This window comes from Hydra viridissima, unplaced genomic scaffold (genome assembly GCF_058129835.1).
Source record: "Hydra viridissima isolate aposymbiotic clone 2 unplaced genomic scaffold, HvirCarnegie_v1 scaffold_19, whole genome shotgun sequence".
Classification (NCBI taxonomy): Eukaryota; Metazoa; Cnidaria; class Hydrozoa; order Anthoathecata; family Hydridae; genus Hydra; species Hydra viridissima.
In genome coordinates, this window is record NW_028324318.1 from 391671 (window position 1) to 416912 (window position 25242).

The window sequence follows — 25242 nt, forward strand, 5'->3', positions numbered from 1 at the left end:
AAATCCCTAAATTTTCGATTCGATTGGTGTATTTATTAACAAAGAGCGAGCCTTAATTTACAAATGCTGGATGTAACTTGAAAGTTTGTTCATCTAATATTCAATTTTTACTTTGGTGTATTGTAATTTTAATAAAATGCAAGCGTATGCGAACTAATACCGACTGCAAAGCGATGAACAGAACATTACATCTTAACCAATATCGGTATTTTTTTTAAGTCAGAAGAGAAGTATGATGAAGTATCACTTTGTTATGGATATACAAATTGTGTAAACATACTGAGATAAGATTAACCTGCCACCCAGGATCAAATCCAGCTAGTTTATCTCTTTGGATGACCAAACCAACATAGAACCTTTTTAAACGTTGTTTTTACCCAGACTGACTCCAATTACACAATTACAAAATTGCCTTCTTAAACGCTGAGAGCTCTTTCTTCCACATGACTAATGAAATCAGTATTCGGGTGAGCCTGACAAAAAAAATCATAATAAGTAGCCATCGATACATAGACAACATTATATACAAATGTTAAAGAAACTAAATCATGAGTAAAAATTAAACTGAACAAACCTGATGATATTTCTGATTGATTGGCACTGTATGAGTTTCAAAGTCTTTTTTCAGATGATGTGTGATGAAATAACCCGGTGACGTATCTGACACTTGTCCAACTTTTATGACAAACCTTTTAATTGGGATAACACAATGAATTGATCGGTTTGAAGCACAGTGACAATTCCATCTCAAAAAATATCAGTGATGTCATTCATTTCATCAATATCTTGTTAGGGTATAAAATGAATTTCATTGTTTGGATATTTCATTTAAGCAACTTGATAAAACTATTCTGCATTTTTGAATTAGTTTCTTGATCTTTCCATATTGATCTCTCGACCATGCCCCCAATTCCGTCAAAATTTCCTTTTCCAACGCTTGAAGCAAAAAAATTCCATGTGTGGTCAATATTAAATAATTTTTTCCAGTGAGTCAGACTGGAGAATAATTATTTCTAATTAAAATGGCCTGGGGAATGTTCTAAAACATATTGCAATATGTAGTTCATGAATACAAATACAGTATTTTATGTTTGGAAAAATGTATCTGAGACAATGACACTCCCTTTTCAATCACCTGGAAACCATGTGTGCAAAGTGAAAATTGCTTTATGTGTCCAATGAGCACACTGACTCTCATCCTGTTCAACAAAGTTCTAATTTTCAGCAAAGTCAAGCTGGATAATAGCTTTTGAATCATTTGCGTTTTGTTTGCCTTGTTTAAATTTCAAAGCCTGTATCCTTTTTACATACGTGTCCACACAGAGCTGTTTTACCATGTCTTTTAATTTCGAAAACACAGCGAAAGGCGCGTCTATGGTCTTTGCCCTTTTATATTTGTTACCAGATAATGTCCATTGAATATAGTTAACCACTAAATCGATTATTTCAAGAACATATCGTCTAATTTGTGTTTGCACAAAAAAAATTTGCGCAACTTTTCTTGTCGGTCTGATGACGAGTAATCTGGGGTATAAAATCCGAAATTGATGCACCAAGCTAAGAATATACTTGTAACACTGAAAGAAGAAGGCGGACATTCTCAGGGTTAATACAAACACACACATTGTGTGGTATTTTTTAATTAATTTTTACATGAGGTGATCTGAGCTCACAAAATTTTGATTTGGCAAAGAATACACTAGCATGGGTCTGTAAATAAAGACAATGAGCTTCATTAAGTGATATGAGCACATAACTGGCTTGCATATTACTTTTAGTTTTCAAATCCTTCTTATAGTTCTTTCTAATCACTACACATTCTTTCTTTCAGAGCATTTGATAGATTTCTTTCCGGGCATTTGATTTGATAGAGACTTTCATTTTATTTTGTTTGAGTGACGACACAGCATCACTGCAACAAAATAAAATGACTGTCTCCTTAATTTCATCACTAAGGGCTCTCTTGAATATTGGCTTTGGTGTTAAATTGTTTAAAGTGAAGCCCTCTCTTTTGCAATAACTGAGTGAAATTGTTTTCTTTTTCTTAGAGATTTTGGAAGAGGTATTTGTGCACGTTTAACAGTTTTACCTAGAGACTGAACAATGTAGAGTGTATCAATTGATTGTCTCATAGCCAATCAACTGAAACACTCCACATTGTTCTTAATATTATCATTAATACTTTTGCATAATAATTACGTCTTTTTTTCCTCGTTAGCTTTTGCCATCGGTCTCTATAAACAAAAAAATAATTAAAAATGAAAGTACTTAACAAATTTTAAATTTTAATAATATACCTTGTTTCTATGAAATGAAGATAGAGTGATGATGTCTAACAAAAAATTAAAATTTGCAAGTGTGACATGTAATACGCTTAAAGAATGTTACATCCGGCACCACAGTTTATTTGATTATTACAGTATTTAAAAAGCGAATTTTTTATTACAAATAACCTTTCGTAAATTAACAAAGAAAACCGTCCTAACTATCTTAACAAATCTATTGAATTTGAAATAATAAGCGTTTCGTTTGTTTTTGGTGGTAGATGGAACACATAAAGTGTGCATCATAGAAACATGATTTATATATGAATGACTTAGAACTAGTAAGACATTCTTTGCGAACATAATTATTATATATTAATGAAGTGTATAATACATTTAAAAAGATACTTTCTATAACGAGCAAGACTTAAAATACTTTAGTTTAAGAGGAAAGGTTTTGTAAAAAAATTGAATGCGAAATGTTGTCTCTTCAGCTTATATTCTATTGTTTATTCTATTTTCGATTTCAACTAAAATCTACATATTATCAAACACTGGCATTTTAATCTTTCAAAAAATATAAAAATTTTGAAAATCTATAAAAAAATTTTTTTTTCTGTCCATGGTTTATGTTTTCGTGGAATCGCCCTAATAATAATAACAAAAACAATGATAATAAGAATAACAATGATATTAATAAAAAAAACTAATAATAAAAACAAAATAATATTAATGATAATGGTAATAATTATGATAATAATAACAATAGTAATAATAATAACAAACATAATAATAGTAATAACAATAACAATAATAATCCGGATTTTTGAAATAAGGAACGATTTGTTTAGTCAAAGGATCAATTTGCAAACTGAAAGGAACAATTTGTAATTTCCGAGGAACAGTTTGGGAATTCTTGGAACGACTTAAGAATTCTTGGAATCAAATGAACAAATTTACGTCGGAATAAAGAACGAATTGCATCTGCGAGGAACGGAAAGCTATATCAGGGAACAATTTGCTTTTCTTGAGAATGCTCAACGTTTTTTTTATTCAACGAACATTTAAATTATTTGTTAAGACGGAAGCTATGAAAACGAGTATATATATGTATATACATATATGTATATATATATTTATATATGTATATATGTAAGTTTATATATATACGAGTTATATATATATGAAATATATATACATATATATATGTATATATAATTCATACATATATAACTCGTATATAATTTACATATATATATATACATGTCGCGAGGTTAGAATTATTTTGTTCTATCTCCAAGTTTAAATGTTGGGAGAAAGTTTTTGATTTTTTCTGAAGTAAAAATTGTTTAAAGTTTTAGCTTTTATTTTTAAAGAAATAATAACTTATGATTTAAATAATTTATGTTTAAGCCATTTATTTAGAAAAAAAAATTTAAAAAAATGCGTATTTTAAAAGTTATTATTATTAACTAAAATAAATAACTCATTTTCTTCTAACTTTTAAAATTGGAGATAGAACAAAATAATAATTATTTTGTTTTAACCTCGCGATGTATTAATTATACATATATTTATATATGTATATATATATATATAGAATTATTCTAACCTCGCGATGTATTAATTATACATATATTTATATATGTATATATATATAAGTTTTTATACATGCGAGTTATATATGTATGAATTATATATACATATATATGTATATATAATTCATACATATATAACTCATATAATATTTACATATATATATACATATATTAATTTTACATATATACGTATATATATATATATATATATATATATATATATATATATATATATATATATATATATCCATATCCATAATAAATGCACATGGATATATATTCATATGTTGCATAACTAATTTATAAGATGCAAAGGTTGTTATACTTAGTATTTCCTAAAAGTTAAAATTAAGATATCTAAACTAGCTTTTGTTCCAAAAAAGCCAGACTTTTTTGAAACTATTGTTTTATTTTTTAAAAATTACAATGACTTAAAACAACTGAATTTTAAGTAATAAATGAATCAGGTTTTTTTACAAGTATTTATATGTACTGTTTTACATAGAAAATGGCACAAGTTTCTAGAAATTTCTCTGAATCATTGAGTCCTCGACAGACCACTGTTAGTCTTCAAAACGTTGGAAAGGTATATTATTACTTGATCTTAAAATGTAAGTTTAAAGGATTTTTGTTTGCATTTATTATTTTTATATATTTGCATAATATTTGGTTATAAGTTTATTTGTTTAAAAATATTTTATCTAGACTATGATTAACAGTACTGTGAATAAGGTTTAGCCCACTTATTAAAACTTATGTTTTTTTAACATATTTTGAATAATAGCTTCTGAATATTTTTTTAAACAAAACAATGTCTTATTTTAAACACTACTATACACTATTTTAACAAACTAAAGCAATAATCATCAAAAATTAAATAGTTTGTTGTATTTAGATATCTAAAGTGTTTATTTTTATAATATGCTGACCTAAACCCAATTCGTATCAGCTCGTTTAATTTGGTTTCGTCTTGAATTTTTGTTTATTAATTGCTGTGAAGACTTCATATAAGATGATTGTACAGTTTACAAAGATGTTTTTTACACTTTGTGTGTTTACTATCATTTTTTGTTTTTCCAAGAGCAAAACTTATTTTAATAAAAGCTTTTTTGTTTTTTTTTTGTATTATTTTGTTTATTATTAAAGTGCTGAAATGGGTAAAGTTCCACTACTAAAATGTAAAAAAAATGATCCTCCTTTATGTAGGATTCCTTGATGAAAGATTCTCAACAACAAGTTGTCCGAAAAACAAAATATTCAAGGACAGCCATTAGAGAAATTATAAAAAAATTTTAAAGCTCGAGATCTCTTGAGGATAAAACTTAAAGTGGAAGACCTCAAAAGCTTAAAAAATATGACATAAAGTATTTAAAAAAAGTGTTTCTGCGAAATTGGAAAAAAACCTCCAGTAAACTGGCCAAAGGCAATCAAGCTGCTACTGAGACCAAAGCTTCCTCATCTTGCATTCGACGAAATTTGCTAAGAGCTGAGTTAAGAGGGTGTGTTGCAGTTCGAAAGCCTTTACTACGTCGTCGAAATAAAGAAAAAAGACTTATATATGCAAAACCGCATAATAATTGGACGCAAAAAAATGTTAAACCGTGTACTATAAACAGAAAAATCAAAATTTGAATTGTTCGGTAGCAGAAGACGGCAGTGTGTAAGAAGAAGGGTTGGAGAGGCTTATTGCCCTGATTGTCTACATCCAACAATCAAGCATGGGGGAGGTTCTGTTTTAGTTTGGGGTTGTATTTTATTATCTGGAGTTGGTGATTTAAGCAGAATTGATGGCAAACTGACAGGAGAACAATATACAGAAATTTTAAGACATCGTGCAATACCATCTGGAACGAGACTAATTAGTAAAAAGTTCATTCTACAGCAAGACAAAGTCCAGATTTGAACATTATTAAACATGTTTGAGATTATTTGGATAAAAATAAGCCTGAATATAACCCCAAAAATGTCGACATATGTTTCCGAAAATTAAAAAGAGAGTGGGCCAGTATTCGGTAAATCTACAGTGAAGCGGCCTAAAATAATTTTACATTTTTGCTTTTAAAAAATACGGTGGAGAGTAAAGAAATGCGTTTAAATAGATTAATAGATGCACGGATGAGTGATTTTAAAAACGAAATAAACTTTTGAAGTTGATAAAATAAAAGTAGTGCAGCGCGCTTGATTTTAAATTACTATACCATATATTCATGTATAACATACACAAATATCAGGTAAAACTTGTTTTAAATCTTATCGTAAATTGCGGCAACAGTTCCGTATAAACGAAGATTTGTTCACTTCCCATCCTCACGAATTTATGTGGCGCCAACAGTTTAAAAATGTCCCTATATTCTCAACATTTCTTTCTTGTGTGTCCCGCAATATCCTCTGTAATTGTTAAACTAAACGGCTTTTTTAATAGCCACATATCTTTTAAAAACACATCATCATGAACAATTATTATATTAACCTATATTCTTTAAGTATAATTGATAACTAATCAAAATCAATTTTACACATAGCATATAGAGTAAAAAGATAATAACAATATCATTAAAATAACATAATAACCATAAAAAACGTTATATAAAAAGGGCTATCATATGAAATTTTAGAAAAATTAGGACATCATGTCTTTTTTAACCTGTGAAATCAGGACAAATATAAATAAGCAGAAAGTCTAAATCAGGACAAAAGCTCGTCACACTAAATGTGAAAATGACAAAAAATACAACATTAAAAACCAGCTTTATTTTACATTTTTGTAATGACTACAAGAATTATTTCTTTTCTTTGCTTTTAAACCAATCATATTTTTCACTAGAGTGTACTTTTTTAAGGAACAACTGGTCATTTTTTATCTTTTCATAGAACTGTGAGCAATTGAGATCAATATTTAACTTACAAAAAAGCAAACTTTTCACAGTAGAAACTAGCAAAAAATTTGCTACTGAAATGCCCTTTTCCCCAAAATGTTTAACCATCAGGACCCATTTTTCTTCACAACTCATATCATCAGATTTCCAAGTTTCAGAATTAGTTGACAAGTATGCCTTGACCAAAACAACTTCATCAAATAGTTCATCAGTATTTATTGCTGTACATCCAATTTTTCGGTTAATTCTTTCTGCAGCTTCTTCCAACTCTGGAAATGTTATTGCATTGTTTTGAATCCACATGAACTTTTCAGCATCAGCAAAGCTATCTTTCCAAAGGTCAATATAAGAAAGGCATCTCTCGTAAAAACCAGTAAATTCTTTTTTGACAGCAATTTCGTCAATAATTTTGTCTTCAAATAGTTTTGCAAATATCTTTTCAGCTTCCAGTGGAATAAACTTATTCTCAAATCTCTCCTTCAGATTATTCTGCAATACCTTTATCTCATTAACAATATCACATACACTTGCTCTTGTTTTTTCAATTCTCAGAATTGTTTTGTTGAATGTCTGAAGCTGACCATGAACAAACCAAAGATACATTTCACCACGTTCATCGCTAAAGAACTTACTAATTATCACTGGAGATTGCTCTTGAGAACAGAAGAAAGATTTTAGTCCCGCAAAGATTTCCGAAATTCTCTGAATTGCGGGTAGTAAAGAGAGGAATCTTGTGCTTCCATGCTGCAAAACTCTCTTGTAGTGAACATCAGCAAACTCGCAGAATTCTTGCAGTTGAGTAACTCTGACAGTGTAGATGTGAAAATATTTGTAAATTTTCACCACAAGAGCTTCAACATCAGTTGGTAAACCATCGACAGCTGTTTGAATGCAGTTGTGAGCTATGTGAGCTCCTCAGCCAATCCCAACAATCTCTCGACAAGAAACTTTTTTAACCGACTGTAAACATTGTTTTGTCCTCGTCTTTTCACTCCACCAAAGTTTGTGTTGCAGTTGTCACCACAGAATCCAATCACTTTCCTTGATAAATCATGGCTATTGATGGCAGATTGCAGAGCATTGCACAAAGTTTCTGATGTTTCACCAGGTACATTTTGAAATTCCAGTAATTTAACTTTTACTCCAGGCACAAAATATCTAACAAGGACAGAAAAAAGTTTCAGTTCATTTCGGTTAGATGTATCAGTTGCAATGGTGATAAAAGTAGCTTTCTTCAACTCCTCCATAATTTCTTCAGAAATCATTGGTAGAATAACATTGAGAATAATAGCCTCACATTTTGTTCTTGCAAGTCCAAACTTTGGTTCAAAAAGTTTTGAAATTAATTTGGTAGAGCAATCAGCAGTTTTGAAGCTCAAATCATGAATTGCAGTGTGAAAACCAAAAGTAGCCAATACTAGATCTTTATCACTTAAATTATCAGTCTTGAAGAACGATGTTATTGATGCAGAACTTGCTGATGCTTTCAAAGCATTTTTGTGTCTCTCCGTTGTTAAATGCTTGGTGATGTCTGTCCTTCCGCCATTTGCAACAGAAAAATCAGTCAAACAATCTCCGCATCTAACTTTTTCACCACTTTCATAAACTTTATTCAGAAAAGGAAATTCATTCTTCAGAGTTTCATTAAAATGGCACTTTCTTTTCGACATTTTGACTTTAATAAAGGATTTTTTTTAACTTTAAGTTAAAGTAAAAGTTTAACACTAAAAAACCCTCTGTCACGAAGTAGAAACTTCGTAAAAGTGGAAAGTACCAAACCAGCAAAAACAAAAGTAAAGTACTGCCTTATCATGTCTGCTACCACTGCCATTTCTGCCAGCACTGCCTAAAATTGCAAGAAAATAGTAAATATTGAATGGAGAAGTTGGAGTTGCCAAGTCAACAATTTTCTCTTTGCTTTATTTTTTAGTTTTTGTCAAAATGATATTTTTTTCTTTTTTGTTATGGTTTTTTAAAATCAGGACATTTTGGCACCTGATCAGGACAGTCAGGACAGACCCTTCAAATCAAGATAGTCCTGATGAAAATCAGGACTATGATAGCCCTATATAAAAAGTACACAGTTCCAAAATTAGAAAAAAAAAAAAAGTAAAAAAACTACTTTATAACTTATCTAATTTGCTTTTAATAAATAGTCTATGACGTTTTCAGTCTCCGCGAACGAGAGCGCAAAAAGCAAAAATGTAATATTATTTTAGGCCGCTTAACTGTAGATTTACCCAGTATTCTACAAAGTTTCATTACAATTCCAGGAGATTCGCTTCTGTGTTTAATGCAAAGGGCGGACTTAGGAAGTATTAATTGTTTTTTCTTCATGTATCATAATTGATTAAATTATTTCAAGATATTTTTGTTTGTAATATATGTGTCTATAAACCTAATTTTTTTGTTCTTCATAAGTCCTTCATATTTTTACAATAAAATCAAAAATAATTATAAAATTATGGTGGGCTAAAACTTATTCACAGTACTGTAGCTGTCTTCATTAAAAATGAAACATAAAGTGGATGTTGTATATGTATATACGTTAATGTAGAAAATTGGAAATGAAAGGATATAGCAATGCATTTAAAATATCTATTTATGCTGTATCATATTTAACAAAGAAATTTTAGTATTTTAATTACTAAAATAATTTTTGTTTAAATTTTCTAGTTCCGCTTAGTAAATGATTTGAAACCAACAGAACTGACATTTATCTTGTTAGCTTTTGTGAGTGTAGTAAGTGCTGGTATAATAACTGTGGTGCGTATACGTGAATCCAAGCCTCCAAGTTCAGACTTCACTTTTGCTCTTTTGCTGTTGATAAATTTAAGTAAGTTTCTATTATTTCACTGTTTTGTATTTTGTAAATACATGTTTCAAAAATATATTTTACACACACATATATGAAGTTGTTTAAATTTATTATGTATAACGCTGCTACAATTACTTTTGTGAATAGGAAAAACTGTATGCACATATTGCACATATCTCATATATTTAACATATTCTTTTTTATTTTAAAAGCAGAGTTCATTAAAATTAATGAGTTTCTTTCTTTCTATTTTTTTACTTTCTTTTTGAGAGTGGTTTTATGTTCCTTTCTAAAATTATTTCATTGTTAATTAAAAAAAGGAAAAGAAAAGATATCGTCCCTTCATAAACCAAAATATTAGTTTAACTGATATAATGGCTACCAGTAATTAGACTATTAAAGATAAACAAAAAGCTTATGTATGGTTTTTTTGTTTAATATTTGTAATTGATAAATTTAAATAAAATCTGTAAATTTTAATTTTGAATTTTTTCTTTTTATAGTATTCATTATGTACTATATTATACATGGAATTTTTCGTGAGCGTCCATTTGAGCTGCTTGTGTCCATTATTGCTACAGTGATTGTGATGCTGTACTGCATTGTTGAGTTCGGAGTTAAAGGTCGGTATGATAAGAACGGTACATATATCTTAAAATTGGTAAGTAAACGATATAAGTATACATTCTTTATATGTTTTAATCATAGCACTTAAGTGATAACTTTTACTCAATTCTGAATAAATGTTTTGCACTCCCATTTCAGTAGGGAAATATGTGCAAAAAATAGAAAATTTCAATAATGCTGTATTTTTAACTTTAAAAAGTTAGGTTTTTAATACAATCTGGCCACATACTAAAATTTTTGCACACTTAGTTCAATAAAGTTATAAGTGTAAAATAGAAAAATCATGGAAAATGAAGAAACAATTTTTTAAAACTATAAAATTACTCGTAACCTAACTTTTTTTAATTACATAACTAAACAAAGGAATATAAGTGTAGCTGCACATGTATGCAGATTAAGGGGTCAGCAAAGTTGTTAAACAATGCCATAGAGTGAGTTTTATTAAATGTAGCTGTATTGGATCAGAAACATAACATGTATATAGTTAAAGATACGGTGTTTTGAAATTTTCTGTTTTTTGCACTAATGTCCCTATTGAACTGGGAGTATGGTTTATGTATATTACAGTTAAAACAAATAATTAAGTAAATTAAAGTTTAAATTACCAAAACTATTTAGGATATAATACTTAAATTTTAAATTATATAATTTAGATCTGATGAAGCCAAATATTTCTTAGCTTGCTCTAAGGTGTTACGGAAAATGCTCATTGTAACATGAATTCGATATATATTTACCATAGTGTAAAAACAGATCAGTTAGTGTCTTATAATTTGCCTTTTTATTTATAAGACCTAAATCTCATGTCATGTACAAATGACCTCTTTTTGATTTTGTCAAAAAAGAAGAGATCATTTTTGAACGAATTAAATTTTTAAAAATAGTTTTCTTAGTAATTTTCAAAAAACAGCTTCAAGTTGTTCATATCTTTGGGTATGCAATTCGTTATGAAATAGACCAAAATTGTTGCCACATTCAGGTCTTCACAGTAACTCTTGCATCGTAAATAAGCTGAAATAAACTTTATCTGAAGTCAACTCATAGTTGCAAAATCAGTTTAAGGATAAGTATCAATAAAGGTGTATGTCATTTGTGGTTTTATTCAACTATAAAATTTCTTTCAAGATGTTAAATCGAAAGAAATTTGTTGCCTTTTTTTTTTGTTTTCACTTTACTTCCTTGTGCAGATTGCTTTTGTATTTCTTTGCTGCAGCTGGCAGTCTCTTTCCATTTAAAAGACCTCGACTATTGAGAGTTTGCATCAACTGCTGATTGATGTTAGAAACACATTTTGCAAGAAACTCATGTCACTTAAGTTAAATATCGCTGAATGGAAATCGGAATGAGATGCTGAAACTGTTAAGCTTACTCAAAGATATCTTTCAATAAATCTCATTACTAATACTAGCATCTGGATGTTTCTCTTGAAAAACTAAAAAAAATTTATGTATGTCATTTTGAGAATCATGTTATAGAACTTTTTAAAGGTATAAAAAAGGATGAAAGTAACTTTTATAAACAATTATTTTTGAATTATTTATCAAAGAACTTACCTATGGTGTTAAGAGGACTCTTGATTCTTTTGACGTGCCTATTGGTGATACCGAAGAATGCCATAAATAAAGCAGACTTGCACTAGTTTTGTAGGCTAATTGGCACTAATGACGCTGAAAAATAAAAATATGAGTTCAGCGTATTTTTATCAGACATTAAATTGATTTTTGTCTCTAGATCCATCTTTCCTGCTCATTGGTTATTTGAGAATATTTAAGATACAATGACAGACTAAGCAAATCACATTTAATGATCACACATTGCTTTTGTCTCTTTCTTTTGCTTATAAACTGGAAAAGGCCATTATTTATGTTGATAATATTAAGAAAAACTCTTTTTGATTAGTTGAGTGGTATTACACATATTGTGAATGATATCTAAAATAATATTGCAAAAAGCTGCTTCCAAATAATTGTTATAAAAATATTATAATGATGCTTAGATATTTATATAATAACTGAAACTTAAGGCTGAGATTGTCATACTGCATTATCAAATACGTACAACTTAAGTTTGGTTAATAAATAAGTCACAACTTGTAAACTGTATAAATAGAAGGGAAAAGGTATACGTTTTATTTGCAGCCAGGTTTCAATAAAGAAAACTATTAGAAAAATGAAACTTTTAACGCATGAATCTTTCGCTCTTTACTAAGGCAAAAGTTAGACTCAAGTTAATCCTAACAATTTCAACTCTGGTAGGCATATGCCAGAAGAGAATAAACTACAATATTTTATTGTCACTGAAAAATATTTTTTCATATATTCTCTAAAAAGGAGCACAAAAAATAGTTTGTAACATTTATATGAGGTAATTATACCTTTTTCATACAGAAAGTTTGTCTTATTCTGTTTTTTCCAATGCATACAATTTCTTATATCATCTTTTTTAAGGGACTATGCTTGTCCAACAAAGCAATTTAAGTTTAGCTTGTCATATAAATCACTTTTTAAGAACGTTGATTAACAAGCCTTCTGGAAGTTATGCGATTTAATAGCAAAAAACATTATGAAAGTATAAACAAAAGGACACTTATCGAAACGTATTGGCAAAATGGAAAAAGCCTTTTAAGAAAAGTAAAAAAATAATTTAAAAAAGATAAAGACACCAGAGCAAATTGTTAAAATGATTTCAAGCTGATGCAAGAAAAGCAGAAACTGGAACTTGATAACCTATTTGATATTTCTCAAGCAAATGATTTTAATCTGTTAAGTGTGTAGCTCTCTCGCAGCGAACACAACGTTTCAATTCTACATTCTCTCTTATCCTAAAAACTCTCCTCTACCAAAATTTTGCATTTAATTTATACTTAAAAATTACCTCAGATACGTTCATAAAAAAACCGCTGAACCTATATGTATAATATTTCAAAGAAACTACTTCAATATCCGCTTTGTTGGTTCTTTGTTCTTTGAAATATTTAAAGCTTTACGTAATTTCTTCCGCGCAATTTAATTACACTCCTCCTTAATCCTTAGGGATCACATTCGATTCAAACCGGCTCTTTCTTTCCGGAATATCACATTAATGCTTTTTTTTTTTGCGGATCCAAATCTCAGACACTGCTTCTAGCAATCTAACTACAAGTACAAGTACCATCCCCCTTGTTAGGTTACTTCGCCAGACACGAAAAACGTTATAGATCAGCAAAAGAGACATCCACTTTTTCCTCATCTTCCGCTTCATATGCAACTCATGCCACGTAGGCATCCAAAGAAAAAACTCAGTAAATATAAACACATCTTCGATTCGCTTCGCATCTTTCTTGTCTTCCACTCAAAAACCATTGTAAGCACCACTTCGCAACAAGACATGAAAGAGCACTGTCAACAAAGCAATGTGCTTCTCTGCAACCACTTGATTCGCTGCAGCCAAATCACGGTTTTGGATGTACCATCGCATTTTTTCAAAGATGTTCGAAGGAGACTCCATCAAGTGCCCGGTTAGCTTATAGCTTTCTTGCAGCGAACACAGCGTTTCAACTCTACATTTTCTCTTCCCCTAAAAAACTCTCCTCAACCAAAATTTTGCATTTAATTTATATTTAAAAATTACAATAAATACGCTCATAAAAAAACTGCTCAAACTTTATGAACTTCTTCCACGCAATTCAATTACAAAGTGTACAGTATGATAACAGTTTTTGAATTACTTAGAGGGAGAGAAGTTAACAAGATTTGCCTAAAAGTCAATAAATATCATACTAAGCAAGAAAGAATCATTAAGATGAGCTTTTAATAGCTGATGATCAACAGTTCTGGATTAAGTCTACTAACTGTGCATATCTTTTAGTGTAGCAAGCGTAATCCAAAATTTCGAAGTTATAGTGGGTCTCTAAATTTAGAAGTTATAGTGGGTTTTTTTTTCATAAAAAACTAATTTAAAGGCGCTTTGTACTTAATGTTGTTTAGCCAAGTTTTTGCGAAAGATAGTTTTCCTGAGGTATTGATCCGTAATACTTTTAATGCAAAATGCAGCCCCAACTCCTTAGTATATAAAAACAGCCCTATACATCCACCATGCTTTGCAGTATGTTAAGTATACTAGGGTCTAAGCTGTACCAGCAGAACTAAAAAAAATAACTTTCAAATAAAGTTTCGGTTAATTAAAGCTTGTGGAATTTGCTATTTGAAATAAGAGCGCTACTCGACTTTCGCACCCTCCTTTTTTTATAATTGATAATGATAGACATATTTATGCTGATTAAGAATCGTATAAAGATATAGGTATCAAAGGTTAATGAAAAGTGCTCTAATCTAAAATTGAAAGTACAAATATATTCGACAAATCCTTAATGTTCGCCATCTTGAATATTGATAGTTCTTTTTCTAAGAGTTGTCTTTTAAAAGTATCATAAATTTTATAAACTTCTCATTTAAAACTCACTTAGAGACAATTTGGTGGTTTAAATGACTATTTTGGCCAAACTATTATTTTGGCAGTTTTGATTCAATGATTTCATTAGTAATAAAACATATATATTGAGCAAATGTGATTTCCTGTATCTGTTGTTAATTTAGACAACAGAAGCAACCCCTGCATATTAAAATAATTTCACCTAACTTTACCTGTATTATTTTCTCATTTATAAGTACAAAACTGCGTGATACACAAGTAAATATTTCTCTATTATAGGAAAAGCTGTAATATATTATATAAACACTGTATATAATATTGCAAATATATATATATATACTTACTTATGCATGTATCTATATATATATGTATCTATCTATCTATCTATCTATCTATCTATCTATCTATCTATATATATATATATATATATATATATATATATATATATATATATATACATATATGTGAGTGTGTGTATAGAGAGAGAGTAAACATGTTTGCAATAAAGTAATATATAATGCTACATTTATACCTTTTGTAAATAGTATAAATAGTTTAACGTACTTGTATTTATTTTGTTTTTTAAGACTTCTTTTTAGGTTCGTCTAATTGTAATTTCTGTTCTTGGTCCATTTGATATTGTCTTGGGGATAATTATTGCTTACAAGTTTTACAGGTCCAAGAACCTTATTTTTAAAACTGTTGGTGGGAATCCATTATTTCAAGGTATGTATCATTATATTTAAGGCCTCAGTACTAAAGGTACTTAAACCATATTTTTGTCATATAAAATTAAAATAGCATTTAATGTTAATCCTATTTTTATCATTTTATTTCATTTTATGTGAATTTAAGATCTAATTAAGTTTATATTAGCACAGACATTATTGAAGCAGCTGGAACTTGATAATCTATTTGATATTTCTCAAGCAAATGATTTTAATCTGTTAAGTGTGTAGCTTTCTCGCAGTGAACACAACGTTTCAAGTCTACGTTTTCTCTTATCCTAAAAACTCTCCTCTACCAAAATTTTTCATTTAATTTATACTTAAAAATTACCTCAGATACGCTCATAAAATTTAGTGTCCATTTAGTGAAACAATAAAGTAAAAAAAATAAATAAATAAATATGGTATACAGTTGGAAAACCTCCTTTTTTCTAAATTTTATATAAAAAAAAACCATTAACAGATGAAAATATAAAACTCCAATTTTTCAGGGAAAGAAAAATTTTGTGTTAAGATAAATTAGGAGACAAAAAAGTATGCGTATCCTTTTAAATATGTTTTTAATATGACAAAAATATATTCATTATCAAATATTAGCCATTGGTTGAAGTATTTTCAATTGAAAGCTTTTTGAAACAAAAATATTTTTATTGCAAGAAATTATAGCTAAACACTAGTCAATAGAAAAAGAATTTCAAATGCGAAAATTAGTGATATTGGATGTATTGTTACTATTTGTAATGTTTAATGGTTTCAGTATGAAAAGAGAGTTTTTTTGTTTGCTATGCTTTAGACATGTGTCAAACAATGTTTATTTTCACTGTACTTTTGAAGTTCGATTTCCAGTTGGTAGTAAGTATTGTCTCACAAAAGATAATGTTGCAATTTACTTAATATATAATTTTTTAAATGATTCTTATCATTTTTATACTTGTTATAAATAAAAAACATTATTTTTAAATATCTATAAAAAATAGTCGGAAGGTTTATTAAACATACTTTAATGCCATTTCTTTTTTATAATTGTTATTTAAAAGCATATATAGCAAACGTGGTAATTACTTTCTTAAATGGTTGCATGTTAAAAGCAAAAGAGTTTTATTAGAAGCATTACTTTTTGATTGTGCTTTTACTTTTGTCCACAGCATCTTGTTCCGCTTTAACTTAAGAATCCCTTACATTTTTCAAAAAAATGTTTAAAATGGTTACATTTAAGTTAGCGCTACAAGTGTATTGTTGTCCCTTTGGCGAACCAACAGTGGTCTTAAATCAGCAGCAGAAAAAAGTTCTGCATATTTGTTAAAAGTTAGATCTGTACAATATTTTTTAGGTTTTAATTGTGTGAGCGGTGAAAAATATTTTAAAATATTTCTTAAAAATTTTAATTCGAAACAACTAGCCTATATTTACTTTTAGATAAGCTTGCTTATTTTGATTGTAAGTGGTAGAAAGAGATCGCAGGAAAGGGGTGAAGATCTTGCTCTGAGTTTTGGAGTAGCATTGAGCTTTATCTGGGTTCTTTTAGGATTCTTAATGGTAAGGAGTGCAATATTGTTAAAAGAAAAACCCTGTTATTTAAAAATGGTCAACTTGTTTAAAAATATTCCTTTCGATTGGTTTGGAGGAATCATCAGCGTTTTTTTTTAACACACCAAATAAATTTTCTGTTTTAAAAACATAAACAGTCCAATTTGATAAACTTCAGAAACTCGATTTATCTTAAAACTCTGAATTATAAGAGTGTACTGTATTTGCTATTAATTGTTATTAAGGAATAAACCTAAGGTCGACGCTTCGTTCAGAGTAAGCACCGGATTCTAAAAATGTTTTTCATTCCAAGACGTTTTGATACGATACGAGAAATTCTAGATTGGTTTCGAGACCATTACGGTACGAGAGCGTATTTTTTGAAAAAGTTTTCGAGAAGATACCTACTGCTTGAGTTAAGGTTTCAACGAGAAGAAAGATGAATCCACTTCTTTTTTCAATGCAAATTAAATGTTGAAACATGGCCTTTTTTAATTTTGATTGTGTATAAGTGTATATCATCAATAAGAGCAATCACGTTGCAAGACTGGTATTGGTTTGCCTATAAGTTTAAAATTGCTTCCTACAGATTTTCCTCCCACCGGGTGCGAAATTGCGACCTGACATTGATCATGGATTACTTAATACTTTGTTTGTTTTTTTCTTAAATTATAGCTATTTCTGTACATTAAACTCTAAATGTTTCAATAGCTAAGGGATCTTGTGCACAAGTCCATAAAGTCAAGGTAGGTCGCGGGTTCGCGCCCTATATTTGGTTAAACTTTAAACTTTGAAAGATCAATTAGATTGCTGAAAATTTCAGAGATCACAAATTACGATTAATGTTGCCTACACGTGGAGTTGCTGGCTTTTCGAAAGCAATAAACAAATTGGTCATCATAATAATCGCTGAAAGATTATTTGAAAATTAAAACATTGAAAGAGAAAAATTTGTTCCAAAAGAAACCAAAAAAGCAGTCCATTAAATTTTTGCAAACACTTTTTTTATTTTTAAAATAATTATAAATCTGAAAAAGTAATAAATTCAGCTGCGAAAAATAAAATAGCACCACAAAGCGTATTTCCCTTTTTGTTAAGAAAACACCATGCAAAAAATAAATTTTTTTTATAGCTTTTCTGTTTAAAATATTAGCTAACATGTTAATTTTCTAAAACAAATCGTTTTGGGAAAAAAACTGGTTGGTGTTGCTCGATTTTAATCAAAAATGCCAATTCTGACCGAAAAATAAAGTAGCACCACACAGTCTTTTGTTGTAAAATACTCTAGTAACGGTAAAAATAGTTGTGAAAATAGTAAGCGTTGGTTTTATTTTGCTGTTTTATTCGTTTTATGTTAGTGCGTATTAGTAGGAGACATTTACATATAAAAATGGGACGCGGAAAGCATTGTTGTGCAGAAAAACGAGAACTGATCCGAAAGTTGATATTAGCAGGGAAATCTTATAGAGAAGTTGGTCGTTAAGTTAAGTGTTTCAAGAAAATTATAAGAAATGCCATAAAATTTCAAGAAAAGCCTGAAACACGTGGTCGAAAACGTTCTATTTCAATATTACTGGCCAATCGCTTAGTGCGACAGGCTAAAAAGGAACCTTTAAAAACAGCTACCGAGCTTAAAAAGGACTTTAACATCGATGCAACAGTACAAACAGTTCGGAGTTGTCTGCGAGTTAATGGATGAAAAGCCTGTAGCCCCAGAAAAGTTCCACTTCTAAGTGCCAGACATGTTGTAAAGCGTATTGCGTTTACTAAAAAAACACTCAAATTAGCCACTCGAAAAATGGAGGAATGTTTTATGGACAGACGAAAATAAGATTGTGCTTTATGGTGGAAAAGGCTCTCGGGCGTATGTCAGAAGACCGCCGAATGCAGAATACAATCCAAAATGTACCATCAAAGCTATTAAACATGGAGGTTGTAGCATAATGATATGGGCATGCTTTTCTTATTTCGGAGTAGAGCCCATTCATCACATTACTACTATTATGGACCAACGCGTTTATGTTGATATATTTGATAAAGTGATGTTGCCGTATGCAGACTATGAAATGCCGTTGTCCTGGGTGTTCCAACAGGACAATGACCCAAAGCACACTAGCAAGAAGGCGAAGAATTGGTTTGAGGAGCATAAAGTGAACGTTATGGAGTGGCCAGCACAGTCGCCAGACCTTAACCCAATCGAGAATTTGTGGGCTGACGTAAAGGAGGTGGTTGCTGCTGCCAAACCCACCACGAAGGAGTCACTTTGGAACGTAGTTAAGGAGACATGGAGCGAAATTCCGCTAAAGCGATGTCAGGATATGGTAAACTCAATACCAAGACGTTGTGTAGCCGTCATTGCCAATAAAGGTCACGCTACAAAATACTAATATGTTAAGAAATAACTAATATTTATTGTAAAATGTTTAAAACAATTGATCTCATAATATTTCGTTATTTTAAAGTACACATTAAAGCTGTGGTGCTATTATTTTTTTCGCGTTTTATTTGATATTTTTTGAATTTTAGTTTAATAAATGAATACTATATATTAAAACTTGTATATTTTGTTTTTTATAAAAATTTTAAGCCATTTTACTTTTAAATATGTATTTAAAAGATTTTCAAACTATCAAAAATAGCTAAAAATTCTAATTTCAACTAATTTTTGGTGGTGGTGCTATTTTATTTTTCGCAGCTGTATATCGTAATAATAGTTTATTCTTTAAAACTTCATAAAGTATTCTTTTTAAATAAGAAAAACACCGCTGAAACATTTCTTACAACTTAATCCCTTTTATTTCATTTAAATATTTAATTATTTCTCTATATTGTACTATGTTTCACTGGTCAAGTGTCTTGTGCACTAGTCTAATGTACTAAAGGTCTCGCGGTCGCGCCCCGTCAAAGGAGTAAGTTTATGTGGTAAAGTCTACTTGAATTGCGTTGTTTTGATACTTATCAAGCAGTTTTGATTTCAAGTTTCTAAATTCTTCTTTCCTTAACTTAACATCATCATCGCCGCTGAGAAAAATCACATTCAAACAATCGTCTTCTGTTACTTTAATTAATGCCCTTTATCAATTTAATGAACATCATAATCATCAACTGCGGACATCTCCTCATCTGACAATTAAAACAAATCTTTTTACTGTAAAATTTATCAAACTTGTTTAGTTAATATATTTTTTATTTATATTAGTTTATAATAATTTATTAGTGTAGTTCAATTCTTTTAAAAACATTCTAATACTAAAAATACATTAAAATCTCGATAAGTAATAAAAATCTCGTAATAATAATTTATTTTTAAAAATTAAAAAAAAACAAGAATTTAAAACAAAACAAAACACTGTAAGAATAGTTCTTACTCGGGTGATTTAAGGCCAGTCTGAGAAATTTTCGTTTTATTTTCGTGTTACTTTTGTTTAAACGCGTGTGACGTGTTTTCACCTCGCGGGATTGATCTCATTAAGAGTTAGACGTTAAATATACCGTTATCAAAAGCCGATATTGTTTTTATAGAAACAGCCGATAATAGATAAAAATATACATCTATCAAATCTATACATTCATATTTAACAAAAAATAGTACTTTATTTTTATTAAATATAAATGATTATATTTACCTATATAAAGTGTAAGTTCTTACTGAACTTGAGGTTCCAAAATATTACATCCTTTTTGAGAATACTGCTCAGAAATGCCTTTATTGGTTCAACCAAATTTTTTTTAAAGGAAAAAATATGACAATTTACTAGATCTTTCTTCGATACAAATGTGAAGAAACTGGCACTGAAAAGTTTTCATACTTTTTTTTGAGAATGATGAATTTCTTTTAGGCCTCCTAAAATTTTAGCTTCCATATAAAAACACTTAGAGAGTTTAGCTATGTTCTTAGGTTCAAATTTAAATGTTCCAAACCTATTCAACTTTGTACACTTGCATGGTAGAAATAGGAAAAATGTAGTGAAATACCCCCTAAAAGTCTTTTGACTTTTTAAAGGGTATTTGTCACTTGCCTTTAATGCAAAAAGGCTAAAGGTTGACGCTGGTGTATATTATTCCTGATAATTTTATTTTTTCACTTTTCATTACTCCAAGCACAGGCTACATCTTAAAATTTGACTCAAACAAATCAGGAGATAATAACTTAATTGAGTTTAGGAAATAAAAACTTATAGATAAACATAAGGTAGTAAAATATTTTCTTTCTAAAACAAAATACAGTTAAAGATTGTCTTTTAAACTGCAGTAAAAATAGGTTTATTACCCCTGCCATCAGTCTGATCCACCATGTGCCTTATAAAACCTTGTATATATCAGCCTTTGTCAACTTACAAAAGTTTTCCAAAGTATTTTCTAAAAATTAACAATAGAGAAGCTGAATGAAAGAATGAAATTTAGCAAAACCCTATTGTGAGATTTAATACAATTATTTAGAGTGATCAATTATCGGTAAAAAAAAAAAAGATTAATTAGTATTTAACATTATCATTTCTTACCTTTGCGATGAAATAATCTGCTTAACACTATGATCTCATTTCCATATATTGCATTTTGAAGAGTGCTTGATATTTATTTTTCATTGCCCAATGAGAAACAAGGATTAAAAAATTGTCAATATTAATCCAGCACCTTGTATTTTATACACATTATAATGTAGTTATCATATAATGAAAAAAAAAATGTAATGGAATTCAAGGAAGAAATAAAAAAAACTTCTCTTTTATATTTGTATAGGTTTTATTTAGACCCACTACCAATAAAAGCTTCAAGGTTGACTAAAGACAAATAATTGATGAAAAACATTTGGATTTTGCAACTTTTCCTTGTACTTTCTAAACTTGTCTTGTTTTTTATCATTATTACATTTGCTGAAAAATGAAAATTTCACAAAACTTGTTGTAGTAATTCAAAAAATAACAACTTAGATGTATGTATGAATGCATGAATGTATGTATGTATTTATGTATGTATGCATGCATGCATGCATGTATGTATGAATGTATGTATGTATGTATGTATGCATGTATGTATGTATGTATGTATGTATGTATGTATGTATGTATGTATGTATGTATGTATGTATGTATGTATGTATGTATGTATGTATGTATGTATGTATGTATGTATGTATGTATGTATGTATGTATGTATGTATGTATGTATGTATGTATGTATGTATGTATGTATGTATGTATGTATGTATGTATGTATGTATGTATGTATGTATGTATGTATGGATGCATGCATGCATGCATGCATGCATGCATGCATGTATGTATGTATGTATGTATGTATGTATGTATGTATGTATGTATGTATGTATGTATGTATGTATGTATGCATGTATGTACTTCCTACATATACCAAGTATATTACACAGAAAATGAATCATAAAAATTAGAAAAGATTAGGTGAAACATTAAATTCATTTTCAAGTAAAAACCAATAACAAAAAGATAAACATAGCAACAAGACAACTGGTTTAACATATTTTCATGTAAAACTTTCAAACTAGAAAATGATTTTGGTTTTGCTTGAAACAGCTGCAAAATATTTAAAAATCTAAAACTTCATGTCTAATAAAATGTAAATTTGGTCACATGGTTTCACCCGACAAAAAAAATCTTAATTATTCTTATTGACTTTATTGCTCTAAGTGCCGTTAACGATGATTGCTTCTTTTAGTAGTGTTAGGGACGACGCCGGAAGATTATAAAAAACGTCGGATTTTCTGATCGTACCATCAATCACTAATTGTACAAGTGGATAATAACAATTATCGAAGTGTACTAGATTGAACATTACTGGAATAGATGTGCATAGAGATCATTTTGTTAATTTTTAAAGATATTCTTCTTTTTCAGAAAAGACAAAATTCGTGATAACCCATAACGTCGTAAAAAAATAATATTTTAATTTTTAACAGCTTTTGCTTGGTAATGTTCATTTTAGTGAATTGTTTCCCAAAAAAAGTCATGCTCAAAAGAAATGTTTGGTGGTGCAACCGAACACTCATAAAAACGAGACATGCCTTAAATCACCCGAGTACAACTTAAACCGTTTTATATGATTTAAATAATAATTTTCTGTCTAATTTTAACAACTTTTCAATGCTCGAGCGGTCTTGTGCACGGTTTCATTAAACTAAAGGTTGCGCGTTCGCGCCCAGTGGAGGGACAAAGTTTATGTGGTAAAATCGATTTGCACTGAATCATCGCATGGACTGAGAGCAATAGTGTTCCAACATCATCAGTGTCTTTAATTAACTTCCTTTTGGTAGGAAACATCATTGGTCATGGGCATTAAAGTCATTTCTGAACTTGGCTAATTCACTTGGACCTCATCATTTTCACTGAGGACAATCACCATTGTCTTCTCTTCAGTTAAATGGACATCATAATCACCCTTGAAATTCTCTGCTCCACAGTGACCATTGAAACAAACTTTTTTCTACATTATATATTAACCTTGTTTAAATAATAATTATGTTATTTATATTGTACATTGTTTCATTAGTCAAACGGTCTTGTGCACTAGTCCAGTGTACAAAAGGTCGAGAGTTCGAGCCCTGTAAAAGGATCAAGTCAATGTGATTGTCTGATTTCTAAGTTGGATGACTTCTTAAAAATTACAAATCTAAGTTGCAGTTGCTTGCAGATGGTCACTCTTGTGTAAGTTCCTGGTACCTACCTGGTGCCTACCAATATATCATTATAACCTTGAAGAAAAACTGAGTTGGTTATTACTTGGAATCTTCATCATCACCACTTGAAAACCCACTTATAAAACCATTGAAACAGAAAAATTTTTAAAAGTTTTATTTATTCATAACAAAAAACAAAATTAGAAACAAAAATGTTTCATGGATCGCGAAAAGAACAAAAATTCTCGTTGAAACTTTGCTATTTTAAAATTCTCGAAATAAAATTTTTTTCCACAGTCTCGAATTTTTCCTAAAATCTTGAAATGATAAGAGAAATCTTGTTATAAATGCAACTCTCGAAAATCTCGTAAAAACTTCATTTCGAGAGTCTAGGAATAAAATCTCGAAAAAAATCTTGTTTGCGTCGGGGTTTATTATATTTCGTCTCGAAACTTACGAGATATATCGAAAATTTTTAAAAGCGATTTTGAAATGTCTCGTCTCGTATCGCATAGTAATAAATTTCTCTACTGATTTTAATCCGAAAAGTTTCCAGAATCCGATGCTTAGATTGGAGATATGTTCAAATAACTATCATATATCAAATGCTTAGTTAAATTATTTGAAGGCCATTTGTAAAGTGTGTCAAATTGTCAAAGGATACTAAGATTTTTATTTTTATCTTCATGCTAGGTGCGTTATGAGAAGATTCGAATCAGCTATTTTTTCTGGTTATTAGGAATAATGGAGCCAATATATATTGCTTGGTTGTTCAAAAGGGTTATACAATCAAATTTTGATGTTTTTTTTTACATAGATTTTAGTTTATACATGGATTATTTTTTAGTCTTTTTTAAAAATTTTGTTTATAAGACTGCTGAGGAAATCAACGCTGAAGGAAAAATCATTACGATTTGCATATTTGCCGCTGGTAAATTATTTTTTGAATAACTCAAAGCACTCTATATGAATTTGTGAACTTTTGGAATTTTTGAAATTATAACAAATCCGTAATTGGTCTAGGCGTTGTGGGCTTGCTTCTACGCATAATTGTCTATACTTGGTCTTATTTCGTCACAAAAAATTTCAGAAAAGGATTAAAAGAAAAAGGTTTGTGTATTGATCAAATCAGAAAATCGCGGGGATATTCATATGTTTGTTGCGTAAGGATATTCTTACGAATCGTACACTTGGATATTCTTATGCGTCGTGGAATGATTCTTATGTTGGACTTTTTTCTATTTTCTTTTTAAATTAGTTAAACTTTTGAAAAATTATATAAATGAAAGTATTAAAACCACTGGTTAAAACAAATTTTTTTTAAATTTAATTATTATTATTAGTAATTTTTTTATTTTTTTGCATTAGTGTATGGACAAGGTTCTTGGTTACCATCATGTCCTAAATTGGCTGAAAGTCCGCAAATTCAAATTAATTACAACGCTATGCAAACATTTTAAAGTAGTCCATTAAGCAATCTTTGTAAAATTGCTGATATTTTCGCTTTTTAAATCTTTTTGTTTGTCCATAACAATAAAACTTTCATATCCAGAACTTCTTTTTATAAATGAGTTTTTGCAAAAAGTTGATAAAAAAGTTTATCACATCAAGAGTGTAATAAAATTTGTGCCTACTGTTTTTGTCTCACATATTTTTACTTTCGTTTGATGACTTTTTATAAATATATACTTTCTGTATAAGCTGTTTAATATATTAATTATAAATATTTTTTGTTCTCAGTTTAT

General features: G+C 29.4%; 1 protein-coding gene across 1 annotated transcript in view; it reads left to right on the forward strand.

Moving 5' to 3' along the window:
- The window catches only part of LOC149876508 (uncharacterized), a 96857-nt gene extending 71820 nt beyond the window's left edge, over positions 1-25037 (forward strand). Inside the window, exons 2-11 of the mRNA XM_090075168.1 lie at positions 4368-4448; positions 9415-9574; positions 10060-10217; positions 15193-15319; positions 16115-16173; positions 16738-16857; positions 24191-24277; positions 24371-24428; positions 24521-24607; positions 24866-25037. Coding sequence (XP_089931294.1) covers positions 4371-4448; positions 9415-9574; positions 10060-10217; positions 15193-15319; positions 16115-16173; positions 16738-16857; positions 24191-24277; positions 24371-24428; positions 24521-24607; positions 24866-24957 — 1026 coding nt within the window. The 5' untranslated portion in view covers positions 4368-4370 and the 3' untranslated portion in view covers positions 24958-25037. The remainder of the gene's footprint in view (positions 1-4367; positions 4449-9414; positions 9575-10059; positions 10218-15192; positions 15320-16114; positions 16174-16737; positions 16858-24190; positions 24278-24370; positions 24429-24520; positions 24608-24865) is intronic.
- Positions 25038-25242: the final 205 nt, after the last annotated feature.